This window comes from Chrysemys picta, chromosome 6 (genome assembly GCF_011386835.1).
Source record: "Chrysemys picta bellii isolate R12L10 chromosome 6, ASM1138683v2, whole genome shotgun sequence".
Taxonomy (NCBI): Eukaryota; Metazoa; Chordata; order Testudines; family Emydidae; genus Chrysemys; species Chrysemys picta.
The window spans coordinates 51,806,956-51,831,797 of NC_088796.1; the positions used below are offsets into that span (position 1 = coordinate 51,806,956).

At 40.5% G+C, this 24,842-nt stretch overlaps 1 protein-coding gene across 1 annotated transcript in view; it reads right to left on the reverse strand.

Moving 5' to 3' along the window:
• Window positions 1-550: 550 nt before the first annotated feature.
• TMEM167A (transmembrane protein 167A) overlaps window positions 551-24,842 on the reverse strand; it is a 29,186-nt gene continuing 4,894 nt past the window's right edge. The window contains exons 2-4 of the mRNA XM_005288162.4: window positions 16,098-16,207; window positions 11,624-11,658; window positions 551-2,717 (exon numbers count right to left, since the gene is read on the reverse strand). Coding sequence (XP_005288219.1) covers window positions 2,647-2,717; window positions 11,624-11,658; window positions 16,098-16,207 — 216 coding nt within the window. The 3' untranslated portion in view covers window positions 551-2,646. The remainder of the gene's footprint in view (window positions 2,718-11,623; window positions 11,659-16,097; window positions 16,208-24,842) is intronic.

Genomic DNA, 24,842 nt, shown 5'->3' on the forward strand with positions numbered 1-24,842 from the left:
ACTGTTCACTGCATAGCACAACAGACCGTGCTGTGTGGATTCCCTACTGGTTCTTAATATGTACATTGTAAGCAACTGGCTAGACATTAATTCTATTTATCTGGTTTTGTCGCAGAAGCAGAACTGCTCAGCCAACATGCAGCTAGCATAGGAGCATGGGGGAGGGATAGCTCAGTGGTTTGAGCATTAGTCTGCTAAACCCAGGGTTGTGAGCTCAATCCTTGAGGGGGCCACTTAGGGATCTGGGGCAAAATCAGTACTTGGTCCTGCTAGTGAAGGCAAGGGGCTGGACTCCATGACCTTTCAGAGTCCCTTCCAACTCTATGAGATATAATATATGGAGATATACCTATTAATGTCCCATAAATTACAACTGATTTCAGTGGTGCTTCCTATAAAACATCAGGGGAACTAATGTCAAGAATTCACAGACGTATCTGCAGCATGGATGTAAGCATAGTTAATATGCAGAAGTATTTTGTACAACAAGAATGTTACTTTAGGCCTACAAATCTAATTATCAAACATTTTAAAATGAAGCAATACAATGCATAGTTCAAGAAAGTTTTTATTTCTGAATTTGTTGGCCAGTAACATTAACTGTTTTGAAAAGGAAAAATAAAAAGACATTTACCCAGAGAGCTCTTTTAAAGTATTAGTTTGCTATGTTTCTAGATACTCAAGCATGAAAAAAAAAACAACAACACTGTTTGGATTGCTTCACCATATGGTTAAATCTGTGGCTTGGAATAGTAGGGAATATTAGGAACTAGATGAGGTGGGGCTGTACATGAATATCATTGTTATATCAAACATCTTTTTTTTTTAAAGTTTGGAATTCTGTAAATACAACAAACTAAATGTGAATCTAATATAAAGAGACATGCAGTAATTGTTTTATCAAACAATTCTTTGGGATGCATAATTTACATGTGACAGAGGCCACAGTAGGGTTTTTCTTTGTTTCTAAAAATCTTCTGGAAAAGGAAACCTGTAACCACATAACTTTGAAACTGCTTTTTGGAACTCAAATTTAAAGATCGGACCAAATCTTGAAGACCAGAGACAAAACACTCACAGCACAGGTCAAGGCATGTGGAATGGTCACAAAGTTCACCTTTGTAATCTTCTGATCTTGGATTGCTGCATACCGAACCATCTGTTTGGCATAGATTAGAGCAAACAGCAGCCAAAAATGTGACCCATTCTCAACTGCTCAGTCTTACTTATATTTCTATTTTGTAGCTAGAAAAATGAATCTAAGCATTCAGAATTGCATGATAGCATCAGCTTGGCTATACCCATCACCTGCTTGTATAACAGTTAACAGGTGTCAAATAGTCACTTCTTCTCTGAGACATAGAGCAATCTGCATTCAATGTAACTTAGGCATCTGTAGCAACTGAACAGTATTTTTCTAACAAGAATTTAGTGACTTCTGTACATCTTCCAGTTTGTTTTAGTGCCACCTTGCTCATTCTGATTACACTTAGCTTTTCAAAATGCCAATGGTGATGGTGACAACTCTTAGATGCTGGAAAAAATTTTAATGTCACTGAGTATAAATATGCCTTTCAGGCACGCTATCAAAATAAGTTACTAGATAGTTTTTTAAAGTCTAAAGCTTGCAGAAATATGGAATAAACCCAAAATGCAAGCATTAATATGCAGCAGTTAATTTAATTACAGTAGCTTTTCTTACCCTTTAGAACACTGGCCCTTACAAGGCTGCTCAAACAGTTAAATGAATGGCTAGATTACATAAAATCTTCAGTTTAGAAAGGGTTGATGTACTAAACAGCACATTAACAAAACTCATCTGTACAGCCATTAGAATTCCTTTGTGGCACAGTATTGAAAATATTTGGAGAACTTTACCTTCTAAAAATGCACATGTACAGTTTATACACATACTGGTTTGAGTTCACAACACCCAACTTTGTGTATTCTAATCAGGTAGTTAGATACAAAACTACATGATTTGCAATGATGATGACCCTTAATTGTAGAAATAGTTTCTTTTTAAATTTGATAAGACCTGCATCCATTATTACTGTATATTTGTATAAGAAGTGTTTTAAAAAGTATTAAAATTGGAGATGTAATTTAAACCAGAAGTAGTATGATTAGTGTACATAAATGTGTTGGCCATGAAATACACAGGAATTTATTAAATGAATTAATAGTGAAGTGAATGCATTTCTGTAACCATATTCTATGATGATGTGGATTTTTTATTCCTACCAGAGTTGGTCTTCCTGTTCTAGGAATGTCTTTTTAAGCACACAGAAAGAGACCTCTCAAACTGATATATATTTATTAACTTTGTTTTCAATTGCATGGCTTAAAAATAACCACTTTGAAATCCAATATACAATGCATGTGAATGACCTTTGCAGAATTTATAACAACATCAATAATCAAAATACGGGTCTTCAATTCCAGAATTACATTTTGTTAAACTGTACACAATGGTCCACTAACAGGAAAAAAAAAAAAAAAGGAAAGGCTTGCCAAAAGTATGGCCCATCCAATACACGCAACAGAGAGCTAGAGGGGTTAGAATATGCTTTTCATCTTTTTTGCTGCTCAAAGTTCATTAAGCCATTGGCTTGACAGAAAGATATTCTTGACATTCTTCAGTTGCTACTGTGCAAACAGAATACTGAAGGCCATCACTATACAGCACACAGCTACATATGGACTCTTCCGTTCACCTGGTGGAAAGAATCAAAGTGAATTACTGACCAGATGTCACCACAGGAGCAGGCAGACATATCTAATGTATGATATAATAATTACAATCCTGTTTAAATTAGTAAAATAGAAGATTATATTCAGTAGTTACTCTTGAAAGTATTGTAAAAATGTGAATGCGGCTATTTTAGGATGTTGAAGGAAGGTGCAAGAGAGGGTGGAGAAGGGGAAAATTGTAAGTGAAAGATATAGAGGCAGATTTTCTGTTGCATCCAAGGTGCACTTGGCAAAACAGGGAGGAGAGAGGAGGGCATCAAGAAGCCAGTTATGGTTCCCCGAATCTCTGCCTAGCTCTGTCTCAGCACAGTTTAGCTTAAACAGCTCCCCGGCTGCTCTATATCCATTGAGAACAGATGTAGCTCATCAGTGCTTGGCCATGCTCCCTCCCATTACACCCTCTACACCAGCATTTCTCAACCTTTGGGTCGGGGCCTAAAAATTAGGTCGCCAAAATGTTTCAAAGGGCCATGTGGCAGCTCCTATCCCACAGGGCTGGCTGGGCTCACCTCCCTGCTCCAGGCACTGCAATCTCTGGTGTCCGAGCACCACTCAGGTTTGGCCCAGTCATCAGGAATCTGGGTAGGCCAAATTTGAGTGGCACTGCAACCCCGTGAGCCAGCTCACAACTCCACTCTTACAGATTTGGTCCAGTCAGGGGGTCTGGGCCAAAACTGAACTCTGCGGCAACACTAGAGGTTGCAATGCCCACAGCAGAGAGCCAAGCCCAGCCAGCCCCATAGCACAAGTACTGCAGGAGCTGCCCCTGTGGGGTGAATGCCAGGCAGGACTCAAACCCCCCTCCCCTTCCCACCCTGGGGGCAGGATCTGACTGAAACCACCCCCAGGGTATGCTGTAACCAGAGCAAGGCAAGTGCAGCAGGGCAGCGATGCCAGGCGATGTGGGACAGTGGGGTTTGGGGAGGGAGCACCACCTACACCCCCTGACTCACCTCAGCAGGCTGCCGAGTCTGTTTGGGTTGGGGGGCTGCAACCAAAAAATCTGGAGGAGCATGTGACCCCAGGTGCATCCCCCTCCCATGCATCCCCTCTGGTAGGGGGTGCAAATATGCTTGCTTGCCCCAGGTGCCAAAATGCCTAGTTATGGCTCTGCCCCAGGGCCTCCACCTGCAGACTAATTACAGAGTTGCGACAGGCCATAAATATTTACAAATGGGTCATGAGCCAAGGTTGGGAACTGTTCTACACCCAGCCTAGGAGTGGTGTAGGAGCCAGCTCTCAGAGGAAGTTTGCAGCTAACTTGATATGCCCAGATTCCAGCTCCTTTGTACTGCTAGAGAGGCATAATATAGCCAGAAGGTGGAGAGAATCTGGCCCATACATTTTCAAAATGATAACCAGGATTAAAAATACAAAGAGTACCAGAGATATCTATTGCAGAAACATTTCTTCCAACTATTGCTACTGTTCTAATTATGTCAAAGGTTTCTATAATCCTGAACTATTTGTTTGCACTACTTCCAATAAACAACAATCATAGCTCTATATAGGGTCAGCTCCAGGGTTTGGCTGCCCCAAGCAGCCAAAACAAACAAACAAAAAGCCACGATTTGCGGCGGCAATTTGGCAGGAGGTCCTTCGCTCCAAGCAGGAGTGAGGGACCGTCCGCCGAATTGCTGCTGAACAGCTGGACGTGCCACCCCTCTCCGAAGTGGCTGCCCCAAGCACCTGCTTGGTAAGCTGGTGCCTGGAGCCGGCCCTGGCTCTATATGAAGTTACATTCATTCAATGAACAGATTTCTTTGCGGTTTCATTGTCTTGTAGATCAAGGAGGACTTTTCTTGCCCCTCTGATCCAGAATTAAGTTATGGAATCTCCATCATTGGAGAGTTTTAAGAACTGGTTAGACAGACACCTGACAGGAATGGTCTAGTTATTACTTAGTCCTGCCTTGAGTGCAGGGGACTGGACTAGATGACCTACTTAGGTCCCTTCCAGTCCTTCACTTCTTTGATTCTATGCCACTGGGGCCTCTCAAGGCATGAGAAGGTTGAATATGAAAAAAGAGACTGGAACATGAACAGGCACAGGATCACTATATTGGAGTTGGGGCTGGGATGTCTGCCGCTGTGTGGAACCCACCCTGCCGCCGTGAGGGCTCATCTTCGCAGACATCAGCACCAGTTTAACTTAACGTGTGTGCGCGTGGACATTCTTATTTCAGTTTAGCTTCAAACTCTTCCTAAAGGACTTAAGCTAAATCAAATCAGCCTGGTTCAGAACAGAGTAAGTATCTACAGGCGCACACTTGCACTGGTTTAATATCACATTAAACTAAACCACTGCAAGTTGGAGTACAGATAAGCTCTGAATGAGACATTACAGCCTGTGAGAGGGAGCTGATTGGAGCATAGCACAAGTCCCAGGCTGCTGGTGTTAGAGGAGCGATGGCAGAAGAGGTGGGGAAGGGATAGCTCAGTGGTTTGAGCATTGGCCTACTAAACCTAGTGTTAGGAGTTCAATCCTTGAGGGGGCCACTTAGGGATCTGGGGCAAAAATCAGTACTTGGTCCTGCTAGTGAAAGCAGGGGATTGGACTCGCTGACCTTTCAAGGGCCCTTCCAGTTCTATGAGATAGGTATATATTATTATATACTTTAGCCACACCCCAACCTTTTATATGGTGGTTATATTTATATCCTCCAACAAAGTGAGCAGTGGTGCATTTGGTTTCTGCCCTTCCTCCACTCAGCATCACCCCATTTATCTCATTGACAGTTCTCTCTCTGCTGTCTGCTGAAAAAAAGCTTCCTACATGAGAGTGTATGGTCAAACTAGAGAACGAGGACTCTGGTAATACATTAACAAAACAAGAATGATCTTTGAGAGAAGATTTTCATTTTTAATCATTTTGGAATGTAAAGGCACAGAGTTGACACTGTTTGGTGTTAATGGAGCCCAATTAAATTTCCCTTTGCTATTAAGGACATTCTTGAAAGTTCATCTCTCAACTAGAATTTTTTTTTCCAAGCTGTAGTTTCCAGAAAAAGTGTTTGTTAAAGAAAAAAAGCTGCCAGAGCTCTTGAATTGGTACAATATTTATATTGAATCTACATACAAATACTTTCTTTCACATTACTCCTGGGGGACTTCTGCATCACTGTGCATGTGCAGAATTCATGTCCCCCACAGATTTCTTTGCTTTCCCTGCAGAAAAATGATTTTCTGACAGGGAAGCTGCAGGAGCAGCCACACACCACTCCCTAGCTGTGCAGGTACTTCTTTTCAGGAACCCAGAGCAGCAAATAACCACAGGGCTGGGGACACTCCAGCCAGTGGCTCCTATGCTTAGCCGGAATCAGTTGCTAGTCTCGGCTGCGCTGGAAGCAGAAGAGGATGGGACTTCCTCTTCCCCTGTAAGGAGTGGCGGGGGCTGTGTCAGACCCACCCCCAGAAACCTCTCCCAGCTGCAGGAAGCTCAGCATCCTGCCCTGCTTCCTGCCCCCATCGCTCCTCCGCTGCGGGGGAGAGGTCACTGTAAGGGGAGCTGCCCCCCATCCACCCAACTCCTGTGCATCCGGACCTCCCATACCCAGACACCCCCATCAAGCCTCACCCCATATACCCAGAACCACCCTAGCCCTCCATAACCAAACCCCACCGAAGCTCAACCACTGTATCTGGAGCTCCCTGCCCCCAGACCACCCCCACTGAGCTCCCTGTACTCAAATCTCCACCTTGACGAACCCAACCCCCTGCACCATCCTGACCCCCACAACCAGACCCCCATGCCACAGACCCCCAATTAGTTGCACCCAGACCCCCACCCCAACTCCCCCAGCACCCAGACCCCTCTGCTGAGCACCAACCACCTTCACCTGGAGGCTCCTGCAGAGTCCCATTGCCCTGCACCTGGAACCCCCCCCCAACAAGCCTCTGTGCATCCAGATCCCCCCACATCGAGCTGCCTGCAGCTAGAATGTCCCACACGGAATCCTCTCCCCCCACACCTGGATCCCTTCACACTTGGATCCTGCCTGGATGAGCCTGCCTGCCCCACACCTGGTGACCCTGGCACAGAAGGGCAGGGCCCCAGCGTGTTTCTGGGCCAGGCCCAGGCCTTGTGCTGTGTCAGGGTCAGGTGCAGCCTTACCACTGAGTTAGTGTCCCCAGGGTGGGGGGATTGGGAGGCTGCAGGGTGATGTCCCACCTTCGTGCAGCCAGTGAGTGGCCTGTGTTCCCCACTGCCATGCTGGAGCCTCTGCATTTATTTATTGACAAATAAAACTTGCAGAATTTTAAAATATTGTGCACAGAATTTTTATTTTTTTGGCACAGAATGCCCTCAGGATTATCAAATGCAGGTCCTCCAATTTTGAGTAACATCTTGCCATTGCAAAAGAAAAATAAAATACTCAGTGACACCCCCAATAAGTAAGGGGGGCTACCACAATGGCATTACAAGACTTCGTCATCATCTGGCACAATTTAACTGAACCTCAAATAACTCAGTGAATTAATGTCTGGACTTTCACATGTGTTTAAAATTCATTTTTGAGGAAGTACACTTTCTCCAGGTTAGAGTATTACAATTTTTATATGAGTTTTACTTTCCTGCTCTTAATTTTCTTGAAAGAGACATCACCATGTGGCACGTTTAAACAGCTTTTAGCACAACTTCATAAATACGTAAGCACTTGCTTGTTTTCAAGGCTTTTATATATATGAATATGAAAAGGTTGCTTAAACCTATTCTGCAAATTAATTAAAAGATAAACGAGATTTGTTTAAGCCTACATTTTGGTGGAAGTATTTGTGCATATCTTCTAACATTTTATTTGATAATAATAGTACATAAATATCTCCAAAGCCATTTTCCTACACTGAGTATGTCATGACGTCATATTGGACGAAGGAGGGGGAGAAGAACAGCGGAAATGCCAAGATGCAACCTACCATGTCAGGAAACATAATCCAAAGGAAGGAAATCAAACCAAACCACACAGTGAACATGCTGAAATGTTTTCATAACCTATTTTTCTCAGACAAAAGAAATATAAAATCTTGTACGAGACCAAAAAAACAATGTCTGAGCCCACACTGATACATACAGATAGATAGATGCACATCTGTGTCGTAACCCATACTTTATCTTTCATGTGCTCTGGGGAGTGGTCCCACATCTTTAGTATGAAGGTGTGAAAACTTCTGATGCGTGATTGTGTTGATGAAGTGATCGCTATGCACAGCATCAGGAGTGTATGATAGCAGCTTTGGCACAAGAAAATAAATTCCTGGATAGAATCGGAGAACTTTTCTTGGCACTGAAGATGAAGCTGTGTGCATGGAGAAGATTCAGTGTCTGAGAGATGGCCCTGTGTGCTGCTGACTGCAATGGAGCTCTGATCAGGATGTCATCTAGGAAAGGATACAGGTGAGTTCTGTGAAACCTGAGTCTGGCTATTATCACCACCAAACTCTTTGTAAATAAACCTGAGGGCTGTGTGGGGCCAAACAAGAATATCCAGTACTGATAATGTTTCCTGCTCCAGGCAAGCCTCAGAAGTCTGTGACTGCACAGTCTGATGGGGATATGGAGATATGTGTCTGCTAGATCTACTGAAATGAAGAAGTCCTACTGAGAAGTCAAGGTCTCCATTCAAAATTTAATTTTCTTCATCTATTTATTGAGCCTTTTGAGGTTGAGAATACCTCCCAATACCCCTCATGCACTTCTGTACAATGAAGATGATGGAGTAGAACCTGGAGAAACTTTCTTCTGAGGGAACACTCGCTATCTCTCCCATATCTGGAAGATGAGATATTTTGTTCTGGATCAGACTGTGTTTTAGGGGTTGTTGGAAATAGGTGACTGGATAATGAATGAGTGAGGGGATGACTCAGGTTGAAGGAATATCCCTGACTCACTATTTCCCTAACCCACTTGCCTGTGATCAATGAAAACTATTTCTCCTGGAAATGGGACATCCTGCCTTGCTTCAGCATTAGGCAGAAGCCTATGTGACCTTTGTCATAAAGTGGATTAAGGTCGCAGATCCTTCTGGACTTGCCCTTTGGCTCTCGATTCTACTGTTTTTCCTTGGGGAATCTGTTGACCCTTTTCTGGTACTTCTGGAAGAAGAGGAGCGAAAACAGAGCCTCTCTCTGAAGCACTGTCTATATTCTATTCTGAGGGTCCTTAGTGGGGAAGGGAGACGCTGTTTGGATTTTGCTGCATTGTCAGCCAACACCTTATCCAGCTTTTTGCCAAAAAGGAGGAAGCCTGTAAACCTGGCCAACCACCAGACTTACTTAGAATGAGTATCTACCTTCCAGGGACACAGCCATTGGTGATGCCTGGCTACTGAAGTGAAAGCCATGTCTTGGTCTAAGAATCTCACTGCACCTATTGAGGCATCAACTACAAATGCTGTTACTAGGGAGACTTTCTTTAAAGTGGAGCCAAAGTCAGGATGATCTCTCTCATTAAGGGCTTTGAGATCTTCCAACCAGGAAATAGATGCTCCTGCAAAGCAGGTAATTGCCAGGGAGCCCCAACCACCTACACACACAGCCCCTGCTGAGCTCCAACCACTTTCACTTAGTCCCCCGTGCAGACTCCCATTGCCCCTGCACCTGGAACCTCCCTGTGCATCCAGATCCCCCACTGAGCTACCCGCACCCAGACTGCCCCACACAGAACCCTCTTACACCCATTGGGATCCCCCCACACTAAGTCCCTCTGCACTTGGATCCTGCTGCCAGGCTGAGCCTCCCTGCCCACATCTGGTGTGCCTGGCGCAAAAGGGGCAGGGCTCCAGGGTGTCTCCGTGGCAGGCATGGCCCTTGTGCTGTGTCAGGGTCAGGTTTGGCCTCACTGCCAAGTCCCTGTCCCAGAGGGGCGGGGGAGGCTGCAGGGTATTCTCCCACCTCAGTGGCCTGTGCTCCCCACTGCCATGGTGGAGCTTCCACATTTATTTATTGTAAAAAAATAAATAAATTGCAGAACTTTAAAATATTATGCACAGAATTTGATGCAGAATTCCCTCAGGAATATGGGGCGCTGTACAGTTGTGATGGTGGGACTGTGAAGGGGGTGCTGGACAGCAGGGGGATCTGTGGGCGGGGGAGGTGGGCAGGGGGGTATGGTGTGCAGGGTGCTGTGCAGTTGTGGTGGGAGGTCAGCAGGAGGGGTCTCTGGGCAGGGGATGCTGGGCATAGCAGGTCCGGGGCATAGGGATCTGTGGGGGAGGTCTCTGGGCGAGGGGGCGCTAGGCATAGCTAGTCCGGGGGCATTGGGATCTGTGGGAGAGGTCTCTGGGTAGGGGGTGCTGGGCAAAGCAGGTCCAGGGGCATAGGGATCTGTGGGGGAAGTCTCTGGGTGAGGGGGTGCTTGGCATGGGGGCAGTGTGGAAGGGGCACGCTGGCAGTGCAGGACTGGGTGGGCCAGTGTGAGTCTAGCAGTTGTGGATTTGTAAACAGTGCCCTTGTGCTGGACTGAGTGGAGCCACTCTCCCCACACTGCGCCTCATTGCCCTCAAGCAGCCCCACGCTCTGCAGACCCCATCACATGCCCTATTTCCCCAATGGGGGCCCACAAATATGTTTGGCGCTGGCCCACAAAAAGTTAATCCGGCCCTGCCACTGTCTGCTGCTGTGGAGGCAGAGAAACTGCAGCAAGTAGGAGCAAACTGGGTGTGGCCAGCCTGCGCGACACCAAACTGTGTATGGCCAGACTGTTCCACCTCCATGAGCTGCAGAGAGAGGAGAGCAATCCACAGGTTCAGAATTGTGGGAAACACTGGGCTGCAGAAAAATATTTCAACCACATATTTTAATTATTCAACTTTTGATTGCAAGTGTTCCACTGTGTTGAATTAGAAAAGAAAATTGTATGCAGTCTCCTACACTGAGTTTCCTGATGTCAGTGTCACAAATGACCTCTCATTTGGGCAACATAGACAACCCCAGCACTTTGTTTATAGTGAGAAATACTTCTTACCATTTAAATAACTAGACAAAGAAAAATGGAAACAATTAGTTTTCATTTAAACTTGAGGTGGCAACTAGCAAGAGCTACACAAATAAGTATATGTTGGCTATACATATATTGTACAATCTAAACTTTAGCATTTCATTTTTCTTTTAAATACTTTATTCACAGAAGAAAGGTATACCTGATGGTTCTTTACTTGTCACACCCACACAGAACTGCCACTGAGCTGTACCATTTCCCCAAAAGACATTTGAAATATAAAGTTAACCACAACTGGCATCATGGAAGGCTAAATTAATTATGACTTCAATTAAAGTGAAAATTTCCCTCTAGGTCACAGTTGACCAACCTCTTTATACTTGCCATTTGGCACCAATGGCTTTTCAAGAATAGCTGAAAAGGGTAGAGAAGCTAACCAAGAAGGAGAATGGAAAGGTTATTTATGATGAAATAGAATTTTACTACATGAAAAATTCCAGGTCCCTTTATTATTATTATTATGAGAAATTACTGCCCAAAATCAGACATTTACACTTAGAATTTCTAATGGGAAATAACTCTTAACAATATAGGTAAATTTTGCACGATTATAAATCAAAAGAAATATTATTATTTATTACATATGTAATATAAGGAATTAACAAGGCCTAGTCCAAAGGATTTTGTAAATTTAACAATGTAGATATTAATAAGCACTCAGCAACAAGTCCACTTAACACTACAGAAACCTGCAATCACAAAACCAGTCATGCAAAATCCTACAGGATCTCATACCATCCTGCATTTTTAAGCTGATATATGAGTATATATATTTTCATGTCTATGTACAGACATATAATCACTGAAATAATATTGTGTATTATGGAAAGAGTTTGAGCTAGCTATCAGAGCCAAGGAGAAAAAACACACTTACCAATCCTGGCACACTTCCAGAATATTCCCAATAATCTGTATAGATATATAAAAAGTTGTTAAAGTTCTACATTTAATATGATAATTTAAAAATAATTTAAATGACCTTTGATGCATGATTTACTATTCAAGTTTTTTCTCCATACTGAAACAGTGTATTAGAGCACTAACTTTTCACCTCTGAAGACTTGATCAAATTAAACATTTGAACTCATCCTTTTCTTGCCCTTCCAAAACACCAACACAAATGGCAGTCTCTGCCAACGAAGTGCCAGGGCAGAAATAGTGCTCTGCCAACCTGTTAGGGGAAACTTACACAGTATTTGCTCACATGCCCATCTCCTAATGGTTTTTTGATATCTACATTTTTTCACTGTTTATATTCTTTACTCTGCATTCCTCTCAGTTTAGGCAATAAAAGTAGAGAAAGTATCTTTCTGAGGTGCATATATAACAACGCACACCTTTTGTGTTGCAAACACAAGAGAAGAAAGTTTACATTTAAACAAATCTGTTTTCATTGGAAATTAATTGAAAATGGAAGCATTACTATTAGTGTTATGTTTTCCAAAAAATTATTTGAAAAATCTAGATATGGGGCCAAATTTTACCTTGACAGAGTTCCTTTCAGTTAAGCCTTTTTCAGGCTTTTCCTTCTTTACCAAACTGTGATTTAACAGTATGTCCAGATGCATGTTCAGAAGAGTGGCAGAGTATAGGTGACACACAATTTAAAAGCTTTGGCACCCCAAGAAAGATAGATATCACTTGAAACTGATGAGTTGAGAGGAAGAATGTACTGTTCTCAGTTGAAATGATAGAGTTATTTGTTACTAAAAAGTTCGCAGATGAAAACAAATTGCTTCATTTTTGGAGGCTTAAAACTCCTGAAGTGGGTGATAAATGGAATTTTTTCCATCCCATCATCCCAAATGGTATCAGAAAGACCACTGTACAGGAAGGATATAGCACATGGGAGTACTCAAGATACTTCCAAGTAAGAAAAGGTTTTTAAAAGTTTGTTTTGCTGCATTAGCTAGGTACAGTTCAATACTACTATTTTGGCAAAGAGAAAATCTAGCAGCAAATACGAGGGGCCTCTTAAAGATTATGGGGGTATATTATATCACTTTGCTGTATCATCTCCCATCCATCAAAGATGAGATTGTATTTAAAGTAACAGTGACTCAACAGATCCAAATTTTCTTTCTTAGTACAGAAATGTAGCTAATAAATATTACTGCTGATCATTTCTCAAGAGCAGTGAACAGGAAATAGTAATACTTTGCTGGTCCTAATTTAGAGCAGGCATAATGAGGTACATACTTTTCTGTGGTAAGATGAAATATCACTAGAATTCATTTTATCCAGTATGTCTAGACATTCCCAACTAAGCATGGAATATTCTAGCACAAAGGGACAGGGGCTTTACAGTATATGAGTTCTTTGTAAATATCTAACTTTCAGGAAACTAAGTGTTGGCCTGGAAGCAATGAAATTTCATTTTCTGGTACAAATTATTCAATATATATATATATATAAAACAAAAATAAAATGGCACTTCCAGCATCTATGTAAATACAAACCTACAGATCAAACGCTTAAGTCATCCACTGTGACAGCACCCTTTGAAAACATTTCTGGTGCATAAAGACAGTTCTATTGTACTTGAGAGAGATTTGCTTCAAGAGTAAACATAGTAGCTCCATATTAAAGGAAGTATTACATGCCAAAAACAGCACTAGAATTTTAATCAGTAAAATAAATATTCTAACTTCTTACTGTGTACACCTCATTGACTATTGTCTTATCCTCCATTAGCAGAAACTCAGATAAAAAATAAAATCTTTTAGTAAATCTTCATGTCTTTCCTTCTTTATTAATGTCAAGAAAAATCCCTCATGACAATGGTAATGGTATGGTTTTCTTGTGTAAGGACAGATAAATGTTTTCATACTAGTTTTCCAAATAGAAAAGGCTGGTGTATCTTCTTATATAGACATTCAAGTACAAGTTAAAAGAAAACCCCAGTGTGATAAGAGCTATTCTAGCTACAACACAGAGTAAATCATTTTTAAGGATTTTACAAATACAATCCTCTTAGTAAAGAATTATTAAAAAATTGGTCTGTTCTGAAAAGTACATGTAGAAACAGCAGGATAATATATAGTTATTGTTCTTAATGGCTTCCAGATCAAATTGGCTGTATTTTCAAGCAAAAAGATAGTATTTTAAATGACAGGCCTGCAAACTCAACATGGGATCTAAATATCAAACTCTATTCTTCCTGGCTCAAACATCATTGATAAATGGGTTGCATATGTGTGAATGAGGGCAGAATTTAGTCCAGCAATTGGTACCTCATTTACCATTCTGTTGAGAAGCAACCAGAACAGAATCCAGCTCAGTGTCCCACAACAGCTGGTCCAGCAATATTAACAGAAATAAGTAATAAATAGTAATATAAATACTGATATGACTTGGAGTACACCGATGGAGAAAATTTGTTAAATAAGTTAGTGCCCTTTTCAAACTGTCATTTTCCAGAATAGAACCAGACTTTAAGACTCAAAGTGGATAATACCATGTTGGCAGTCTAATGAGGCAAAAGAGGACAACAATAGCAAAACCAATTAAAATAATGAGAATCCAATTATATGTTTGGAAAGTAGAAAATTTCCAGAGTTGTTCTAAGCAACGTTCCCTCTAATTTATTCCATCCATGTGTGGAATGAGTTTGTTACGTGCACCAATATTGAGGTAATGTGCGGATGTGCGCCACCAGTAGAAACAAAAAACCTAGATATAATATATATATTTTTAAAAGTTACCATAGAAATAATTACTCCAGCCAGGTCAGGTTAGGCATTTTAGAACTCACTACTCAAATAATTAAATTTTAGCATAAGAGAGAAATAAAATTATGAAATGCAGACCAGTCAAAAAACTAAAATAACAGCACTTTGCAAGAATAAAACTACAGAGAATGTATGTGTATTGCAGGAAGTACCAAGAAGTAACAGCAACACCACCACAAGTTTGTGTTGGAAGGTATGTGTGAGCGATAGAGACTCTGTGTGTGTGTGTGTGTGTGTGTGTGTGTGTGTGTGTGTGTGTGTGAGAGAGACAGAGAGAGTATGTGTGTGAGTGCGAGACAGTATGTGTGCATGTGCATGCAAGACAGACTGCGTGCTCGCGTGTGTGTGTGAGAGAGAGAGAAATGGGGTGTGTGTGTGTGTGTGTGTGTGTGTGTGTGTGAGAGAGAGAGAGAGAGAGAGACACAGAGACAGAGTGTGTGCGCGCTAGCTGCTGGAAAAGTGCATGAAAGACCATGCACTGTCTCTTTAAGCACAGGCGCTCTCACCAGTCTGAAGGCTCATTCAGATTGCAGCGGCTGCAAGCAGCTCTGTCGAACTCCCAAGCCCTGTCCCCCCACCCCTGCTCTGCGGAGATGGGGTACATGGGTGGGGGAGGGGGACACCCTGATGTCAGAACCCTTCCCCCCCAGCTCTGCACAGCAACAGGAGGGTCCCGGGAGCAGCTGGCCAAGGGCTCCAAGGCAGAGGGCAGGAGCAGCGTGGCAGCACAGCAGTGTGGGGAGGGGCACCTGAAGACAAGTCACCGGATGTGCGCGGCTCTACTAATCAAGTGCGTGGCATTTGACTGACTCTTGTTTGGCCATGCAGGTGCGCAGCTTAGAGGCAACACTGGTTCTAAGGCAAGTTCCTTTAATATCTTTGAAAGATATTAAAACAGCATGATGAGAGACTACTCACTTCTATGGAGATAATGAGGCTTTGTTCGATAAAATATTTTGAAAATTCATTTTAATCTGAATTCCTAGTTAAATGTTTAACTATCTGTGGTACTATTTTCCTTCATACTTGTACCCTCAAAGACTTAATTTAATAGAACTATAATAAAAGGTTCCCCCCCCTTTCTTTCCATCCCCACCTTAAAAACCACACAAACATAGTACATGCACATCTGTGAGAATAAATGGAAGTAGAAAAACTGATAGATGACCAAATAAATCTTTTTCTATAGCTAAGTTGTTAGAGTTTAAGTTAATAAGCACCTGTTCAGGCAGAAAGTTAAAAATCTACAGAATAGCTCTACAGGCAAGATTTGCTAGGGTTTGTTATATTTATATATGTGTAAAAAAAAATCTCGACTATAAAATTCCATGGTCACTTGCAAATGCCATTTTATCCTCTTCATTTTATGAGATGCCCATTTATGTCAGCAGCATTTTTAATTTTAAGATGAGAAAAATCTTCTGTAAGGATGAACAAACTACAACACTGTTGACTTACATTCTGAAGTATGTAAAGATGATGTAAAATGCCTAGTACCAAAATTTTAATCTATTTTAAACATCTTGTGTGAGAACACAAATGATATACACAGTTCATTACAAAGTGAGCAGACAATCTATAATTTTTTTTTAAAAGTAACTAGCCTTATTAACATACCCAGTTTTATTTTTGTCCAGTAAGCTGGGAGCCAAGGATCTGATATAAGCACAGGTACATATGAGCAGCAAGATTACTGTCAGTAGGCTCTGAAAGTTGAAGATCGCAGACTAAAAAAGAAAGTTAAAAAAAAATTACACTTTTGCATTACAAGTCATTTCAAGGTCTCCCACTGCCCCTTCTAAACACACACACAACAGAGAGCAAGTAGACAATACTCATTTAAAAATGGGTGCTCTTCTAAACAAGGCTGGTTCACTGGGATTGTATCAGCCATATGCAATGTACAATGCCTAAGTGATCTCAAGATTTTTAGTTTCTAACTCAGCATTTATTCACTCTCATTTGGTATGGAGGGTGGAAGGGTGTACCTTACTTCTTTGCTCCAACACCTGTTCCCAAGCTGATTCAGAGAAACCCCTAAATTGCATCCTCAGATTTAAAGAATACAGATACTGTCCTCTCTCAACCAAAAAGTAAATGAAATTGATTTGCATGCGTAGGTGATGAAAGAGGGAAAAAGACTGACAATTAAAGCAGTGATAGCCCCAGAATAAAAGGCACAAATTATGTGGAGGGGCGTCAAAAAAAGGGATTTGCCACTAAGAAAAACAGAACCATTCAGCCATTAAAATTTTCATATATTATTTTAGCAAGATCAGCAGTCTACATACAAAAGATCTTCTGCAGAATAGATACAATTAATTTACATTAATCCAATCATTTAAAAAAAAACTTAAATAAACCAAAAGCATTACTCAGTTGTCTTTTAAAGACATATCAGAGTTAAACAGTTACCATTTTCAAATGATCTTTTTCTCTCAAACTCAAAGGTGGCGTTCATATAAATAACATTGCTCAAGGTATTAGTTGTATAGTAAATATTGCACAAATAAGGCACAGTATTTTAATTAAGATACTGGGATGTAAAAATCTAACACTTGGTCAGGATTTTAATTAACTGCCTAAAGGGCATAAGAACTTGGAATGATTCTTGAGAATCTGTTCTTGTTTCTGGGAAATATTTATTTAAAGAACATTTACTATAGGTTAAAAAAATAAACAATGAAATATAAAATTACTAAATTTATTAGTCTGACTTATATCGATAAAACACAGCAAATTCATCTTATGCACTTAATTTTTCAGTATGTTGTCTGGACATTGTGTTATCTATTCACAAACCAGAGACGGTGATTACCATTGCTGGCATGAGAAATATAGCACCCTTTATGAAACTGCAGATGCTATGGAGGAAAGTGAACCTTCACTTATGACTTTCTATATTTCCATAAGCAAGTACATTATCTATACTGATGCTAATTTGCTCCAAGTGCCAAGCCACTATGTTTCAATTAATAAAACACTAGCAACCTCTGTGGTGCATTTTTCTTTGTAGTGGTCTCACAGGAAGTTACATTTTCTAAAAAGACATTTGTCAGCCTCTTGCTTGTGATTCATGGTGTCATAGATTCCAATTATTTAACTTCTTTTTACAATGTGCAAATGTTTCAGCTATCTGAGACTGTAGTTTTATTGCTTCTTACTTAATATTGCTCAGCTAGTATTTGGATTAACTCAACAGTATATGCTGTTACACTGAAGATAATTGTGGGAAGTATATTAGACAACTGCTTATTGCTAACTGCTTTATTTTCTCTATGCTCTAAGTTCTTACTTATTCTCAGCTCCAGAAAGGACAAAACAAGTAGAGAATTAAGTTTTTCTTTTCTTCTGGGGTTTTAGGTTCCTGAAAGATTGCTGTCTGAATACCTGTTTTTTCCTCCTGTTGGATCCAGGAGGCTTCATTATAAAATACTAGTTAATACTGTATCTGTACACCAGTTTCAATTATTTTGTCAATTTATTTCAAAATACCTGTTAGCAAGTATGTCTGTAACAGTACAGACAACAGAAATGTTTTTTGAAAAATAGATTCCTTACAAGGCATATTAATACAGAACTTTGAGTAATAATTCATTTAAACTACAATACAGAAATGTGTTTCCTGCACCACTGGGAAGCAGTGCAAAGGCTTGGGGGAGTCAGGTAAAGGAGGAGTTGAGGGAGAGGGAAGTAACTGCTGGGCAGAGCCTGGGAGTGAACCTGGAGGGTTGTTGGGTATGGGTTGGAGGAGTATGGAACAGGGTTTTTTTTTTGGCAGTGGAAGGATTGTTAGGGAGTTGGGGAGTTTCCTCATGCAGACCCTGGCTGACCCCAGCCTCTCCCATCCAGTCTGGCACATCTGCCCCTGTCCCTATGTGTCCTTGCACCCTTTCCCCCATCCCCATGTTTCCCTGCACCCCCACACCAATTCAGCCCTTGGTTCAATCCTCCACTAGGCTCCTGTGCCCCCAACCCAGTCTGTCCCCCCCACTAGCCCTTCTGAACCCCAATCTATGGGACCCCCATCAGCCACATGTACCCCATTCTATCCATCCCTCCCCCCCCCCCCATCCCGTTCCTCCTCATCTGGTCCTGCAGGCAGGACACTGTGAGGAAGACAGCCTCTTCCTCTTCCCCTCCCTCTCCCTGGCTGGCTGTTCCAGGCCTGAACTGACTGCCCTCTCTTCTGGTGCCACATCAGCCCCTGGTGGGCGAAAGTTGTAATTGCAGTGCCTCCCCAGCAGAATGTATTATTCTGCGGGGGGTTGGGGGGCAGGAGGGAAATCTGCAGGGGACATGAATTCTGTGCACGCACAGAATTCCCCCAGGAGTATACAAAGACATACATTGCTCAGTTCTCATCTCCGCCAGGCTAAGGGAGAAAGAGATCAGGAATCAAACCCTTCTGAACTAAGTGGAATGAAAAAATGTTCATATTGTACAATTACAACGAGGAGTCTGGTGGCACCTTAAAGACTAACAGATTTATTTGGGCATAAGCTCCTCGTTGTTTTTGTGGATTCAGACTAACATAGCTACCCATCTGATATTGTAAAATATTGACTTAGCTAGAGAGCAAGGCAGGGGTGTTTTATTGTTACAAATGAAATGATTCAAAAAGAAGTCAATAACCTTTTATGATAATTTATTGAGGTTTTAGGTATCATCAGTAGATAGGCATTTGACAGTATCTATAAAATTTGTACAAATGACAAGAGGAAAAACTGTACCACACCCAAAAAAGCAGACAAGGATGAAACATGAATTAGAAGTTCAGATTGAAAACTATGTGGAGAGAAACATTTAAAAAATGTAGAGTAGAAGAAATCTTGTCCAACGATTTTTTTTAAATTAAATTTTGAACCTTGACATTTTTGCCATTCATCATTTCCCCCAACCATGATAAACATTTAGTCCTTGCTACAGACTGTATTATTATTAAGGCTACCACAAATGAACACTAAGGCTAATCCTGATCCTGCAAGAGTAGAGGGACCTGGATTCAGCAGAAAGCAAAAATCTGAAAGCCAACACACAGAGCTGTGAGGTTACCTGTGATTCTCCACAGAATAGCTTTTTAGGTCAAGCTAGGTGCATCCTCAGGTATGTACTAATCATTCACATGTTTAGGGGAGAGATACCAGGACTGGGGTAGATTGGAAAGGGGCTATTCCAGCAGGGTGGATCAGTTGATGCTCTACAGTTTGGAAGGAGGATTCCTTCCTGCAGCCCCTGCGGAATCCCTATGCATCAAGCCCAGGTATTCAGATTTGGTTCATTGTCCACAATTTATCCTAGTTTACATTTATATTGCTCATAACATTTTAATTGCCAATAATCAATGAAGAGGTGCAGTAGCTCATATTGAGGCCTCAGCTGTGGAACTTTTAAATTGTTCCCCATGTTAATAGCTTAAGGCACTAATATGATTAAATACTACAAAAATTCCATTTTAAAAAAGGCTTTGAGTTATAAATACATATGTGGCTTAAAATGACAAATACCTACATTTTTAAAACATTACTGTACAATTTAAAAGTCATAACTCTTCTTAAAAACTGAAAATGAAAATTCATCCCTGGACTGAGGTGAAGTTTCTGGTTTCAGCTCTGAAGGAATTTTTATGGCTAAGACAAAATAATAGAAAAGGGAATTTTAAATCCAAGTGCTGACACTGGTATAATTAAAAGCTACGATAATTAAAAATCCCAATAATTAAAAACACATTACTTGGGATTCCTTCTGCAAATAGCTTAACTATATATTTTTAATATTGCGCTTATTTTATATATATATGAATTATTAAATCTAATTGGCTGAATTGGGGTCACGTGACCTAAAATACTGCCCTACCTTTAAAACCTCACATGCTAGTAACTGGCTTATATAGGGTCACATGAGCCTGTGTCCTATTATAAAGAAAGCTCAGAAGGGAAGAACTGGTGCTGTAACATTACTCCTAGGCCTAGACTACAATGCAGGATGGCGAGCCATAGATATAGTTGCATTGGTAGACAAGGAATTTGCTCTGATAGAGCTTATCCTGATTTTAAACAAGGAAAAGCTCAACTTGTGCACATTGTGGCTTTCCTGGTCTGTGCTTCGGTTTTGTACATCTGTAGCCGGTAAGCATTTACAGGAATCGGAGCAAATTCACAATACAGAGAGGGTCCCAGTATCTATATTCCCATGTTCTATGCTAAATTATTCCTCTCTCCTTGTGATTGTCTCTAAACATTTGTGGACTGTTATCACATCATCTAGGGCAATGAGGCTGTTAATGCTTTGGGTGAAATTTGCAAGAGCAAGGCTTTTTTCCAGTGGCTGGCCCACAGCTGTAGAATGCTTTCCTTGGAAATCAAAATGACCAAATATCCTAACCTTTTATGAGCCACATGCAAGACGGCTGTTTTTGGAGTCATTTCCCCAAAACAACAGCCTGAAAAATGGCCTAGCATTACTTCCCTGAACATATCAAATAATACAATAATAGTTAAGAAATCCATAGCATACCCCACAAGGAAAATATACAGAAAGAAAAGCTTTCAAACTGATTGTTTGCACTCAGGTGCCACAGTACTGAGTGAGACATTAGAGATACCCAGATGAATATATTCAATAGTTAAGATAAAATACATTGTAATTTAAATGTTTCAAATATATTCATATCAGAGTCCTTATATAAACACCATGGCAGCCAGCCCTGAGGACACTGGGGCACACCAAAGCCCCAAGACAGAACAAGGGATCCTGATGCACATAAGAGTCTCCACAACACTAGTTTCCTCAGCTAAACTAGAAAAAGCTCCCCTTGTGCGGGAACGGCCGCCACTGCAAATGTAAACAAACGGTCTGGTGGCCTGCCAGCAGATTACCCTGAAAGGATGCAGGTTGCCCACCACTGCACTAAGGGAAGTTGTACATCAAGTTAGGTAAAATGGTGTTATCTTCTGGGTGCCTGATCTACTCTAATGTGCCAATTATTGTTACCTCTGGTGAAGCTGAACCAATTGCCTCCCAGACCTCCCCAAATACCAAAACCTCCTAATTCCCGACTTTCACAATGTAGTTGTGCATTATCAATACCAAATTTGGCATATAAAAAACTTAAAAGGTGGAGATATTAGATTCAGATTTTTGCATTAGCAAAATAAACAATATGGGGGTTCTCTGTGGATGGAATTACTCAATTTCATATTTAATTTAATGAAAATCTAATTTTTATAAATTTTTTGGAAGTTGATGGAAAATTTCCACCAGAATGCTGCAGAATCAAAGGATCTTATTGCAGAATTTAGATTCAGACCAGCTTAACATGGAACACCTTAGGCCTCAACAATAACAGACATTCTTTTCCTGTAACTTGCTGTGAATGCTTCTCCCTTGTAAGCAGCACCCTAATGGGTAAAGTAACAATATTATTTCAAGAAAACGTTCAATGTCCTCTATTTGGAAGTGGGGTGAAATCTGGCCCTAGTGAAGTCAATGGGAGTTGTGTAATTGATTTCAGTGAGGCCGGGCTTTTACCCTCTGAGTTAAGGGGTCAGTCTCACAGTTAGGTCCTCTGTCAAAGACAGGCCACTGCGGTGCCATCAAGCAAATTTTCCCCCAAATTACTATGACTTGCCAAACTACCAACAATTTGTTAAACAAACATAACTACAAAAATGGATTGTTGCACAGAAATTTTACAAGACCATTTTTGTAATTAAAATATATAGTTAAGGCTTATGCTTAAATGACAAAGGGTACAAAGGAAACCGTGTGTGTGTGTGTGTGTGTGTGTGTGTGTGTGTGTGTGTGTTGGATCACTTTCTATGATACTATTATTTTATCTTGAGAAAAGCTAAAAGGGAAGGGTGATAGTGATTGTTTGAACAAAACTGATAAATCCCAGTTTCTGTTTGAGTGATTAGACCTTATATTGGATGTTTTTCCTGGACCATATTAGATATCTAATCAAACAACAGCAGCTGTTAAAATGTACACACACAGTCCTAAAAAATCCACATTAAAATGTGTATGACTCAGAAGTACAATTCACAGTCCCAATCTCATGAAAAGGTGAAATCAACCCACATAAAATTTTAATAAACAGAACCCTTTGTAAAAGGGCTGAAAAAGATCCATGTTATTCAGAGCTCTCCATTGGGAAGAGGGACTCTTTGAAAGGGGAAAAAAAGTAGTTAGTTTTAAAAATAACAGTAATCTTCCAATGTTCTACTCCTAAAACTCTAATAGGAAATGAATATATAGAAACTATTCCCATTGTGAGAATAAAGAAAAACTATTAAAATCACTGCTAGAAATAATGAATAAATATGTGCACAGAATTCTACATTTCTCTAATCTACTCTGAAATACATGTTGGAGGAACTTTTTTTCTCTTTCCCATACAGCAGCTTTTTCACAAAGATGAACAAATTATATATATAAATAAAACAAACAGATGCATTTGTGCGCGAAACAACCCAAATATCAATAATACAAGGGGAATTCAATTCAACTAATTTCTAATTGATTTTTTTCTCCACTTGAGCTCTCCCAAAGTTACATCAGAAAGGTCTACTTTCACATAATAAGGTATTGTTAGAGGTCATGTTACAGCTATGCAACAATGCCTCCAGTGGGACTATGGACCCAGCACATATTATAGCATGATGCTATTTTGCTAACTGATTTAAAATATTTATATTCATTGGGTATATGATGCATTCGGAGACGGATTGGACAGTGTGATTTTTAATAAATTTGAAAAGTTGTTAATGTTCTGAATACCCTTGCTTTTGGAATATTTTACTCCCAAAAATAATTTTCCAAATTTGTTTAAAAATATAATTCATCTTTAAGTGACCATTTCTTTTTGAACACCTAATGGAAAGCATGCTACTGCAGAACAGAAAATAGTAATGGAGAAGGGATTAATATATTTCAAGTAGGGAAGTATTCAGAGAAAAGTCCTTTTCTAAGAAATTTGGGTCAATGGGTTAACATACAAGCTTTGTATTCTAGTTACTCATGTAAATTTTATGTGGTCACTTAGGGCAGGTCTACACTACGGGGCTAATTCAACCTAAGTTACGCAACTCCAGCTATGTGAATAACGTAGCTGGAGTCGACGTACCTTAAGTCGACCTACTGCGATGTCTACACCGCACTGGGTCAATGGGAGAAACTCTCCCATCGACTTAGCTTATGCTTCTCATTCTGGTGGAGTACTGTAGTCGACGGGAGAGTGATCGGCAGTTGATTTAGCGGGTCTTCACTAGACCCCGGTGGATTGATGGCTGCAGCATCGATCCAGGGTAAGTGGAAACAAGCCCTTAGTAAACCGTTGTCCACACTAAAGAACTAAACTATGCTAACAGCTGTGTTCAAAAGAAGTTCAAGTTTGAAAAAAGTTTTTGAACACTGCGGCAGCTGGCATGCTTTGCTGCCACATTGTGAATAAGGATTTTATTTTAAAGTGCACAGTACATTGCTCCTCTAACAAAGCTTGTAACTGTTTCACATGGGCATAAAAATGGCCAGGACTGCTGTGCATTGGCGGAGATGTAAATGGATGGCTGACCGTAATAAATGCCTTAGTTTTCAAAGAACCTAACCAAAATGGTGGGGCAGGGGACTTTTCTCCAAAAACTGGAGGAACAACATTTTATATAGATACAATAATAAATACATAGCATGGGAAACAACTGATATGCTTACAGGCCAACTAAGAGCAATCTCTCTTTTCCACACCCTGTTTTAAAGTGTAACTATATTATTTTAAATCTATAAGACAATCTATAAAACTTGCCTTTGTTTGTAAAATACTTCTGTTTGTACTAAAAATATAGTCTCCATGAGATTCTTAAGGTCACAAATCTGAAATATTATGCTTCACTTCAATTCTTTACCATCATGTTTATTCACTCACGCATCAATACTGGATATACGGATGTACAATCTCATAGTAGTTCTTTTAGTGCCAAGAGCTAGCAGTATTTATTACACTTGCAAACAGTAAAAAAAATAAAATTCAGTAAAGAAAACCTAATACTCCACTAAGTTTTGTTAAGCAACACTTCTATTTTTCCATGTCTACATTCATCAATCTAACATATTCTGCTGCCAGACATATTAGTAAAATTTAAAGATACCTTTGGTATTATATGCATGGATTATATGGCAAATACAATTTATTCTAATTTTTCCATGATTTTTTTCCTCATAAAATGTGAACTATTCCCATGACTTTTTTTTTTTTTTTTTTTGAGAAGCTGGAACCAAAGATGATGCTCTTAGTAATAATGGACTAATAGTACTGGTTGGAACCAGTCATTAGGACAGGTGCTGTTCAGTCAGTACCACATAGCT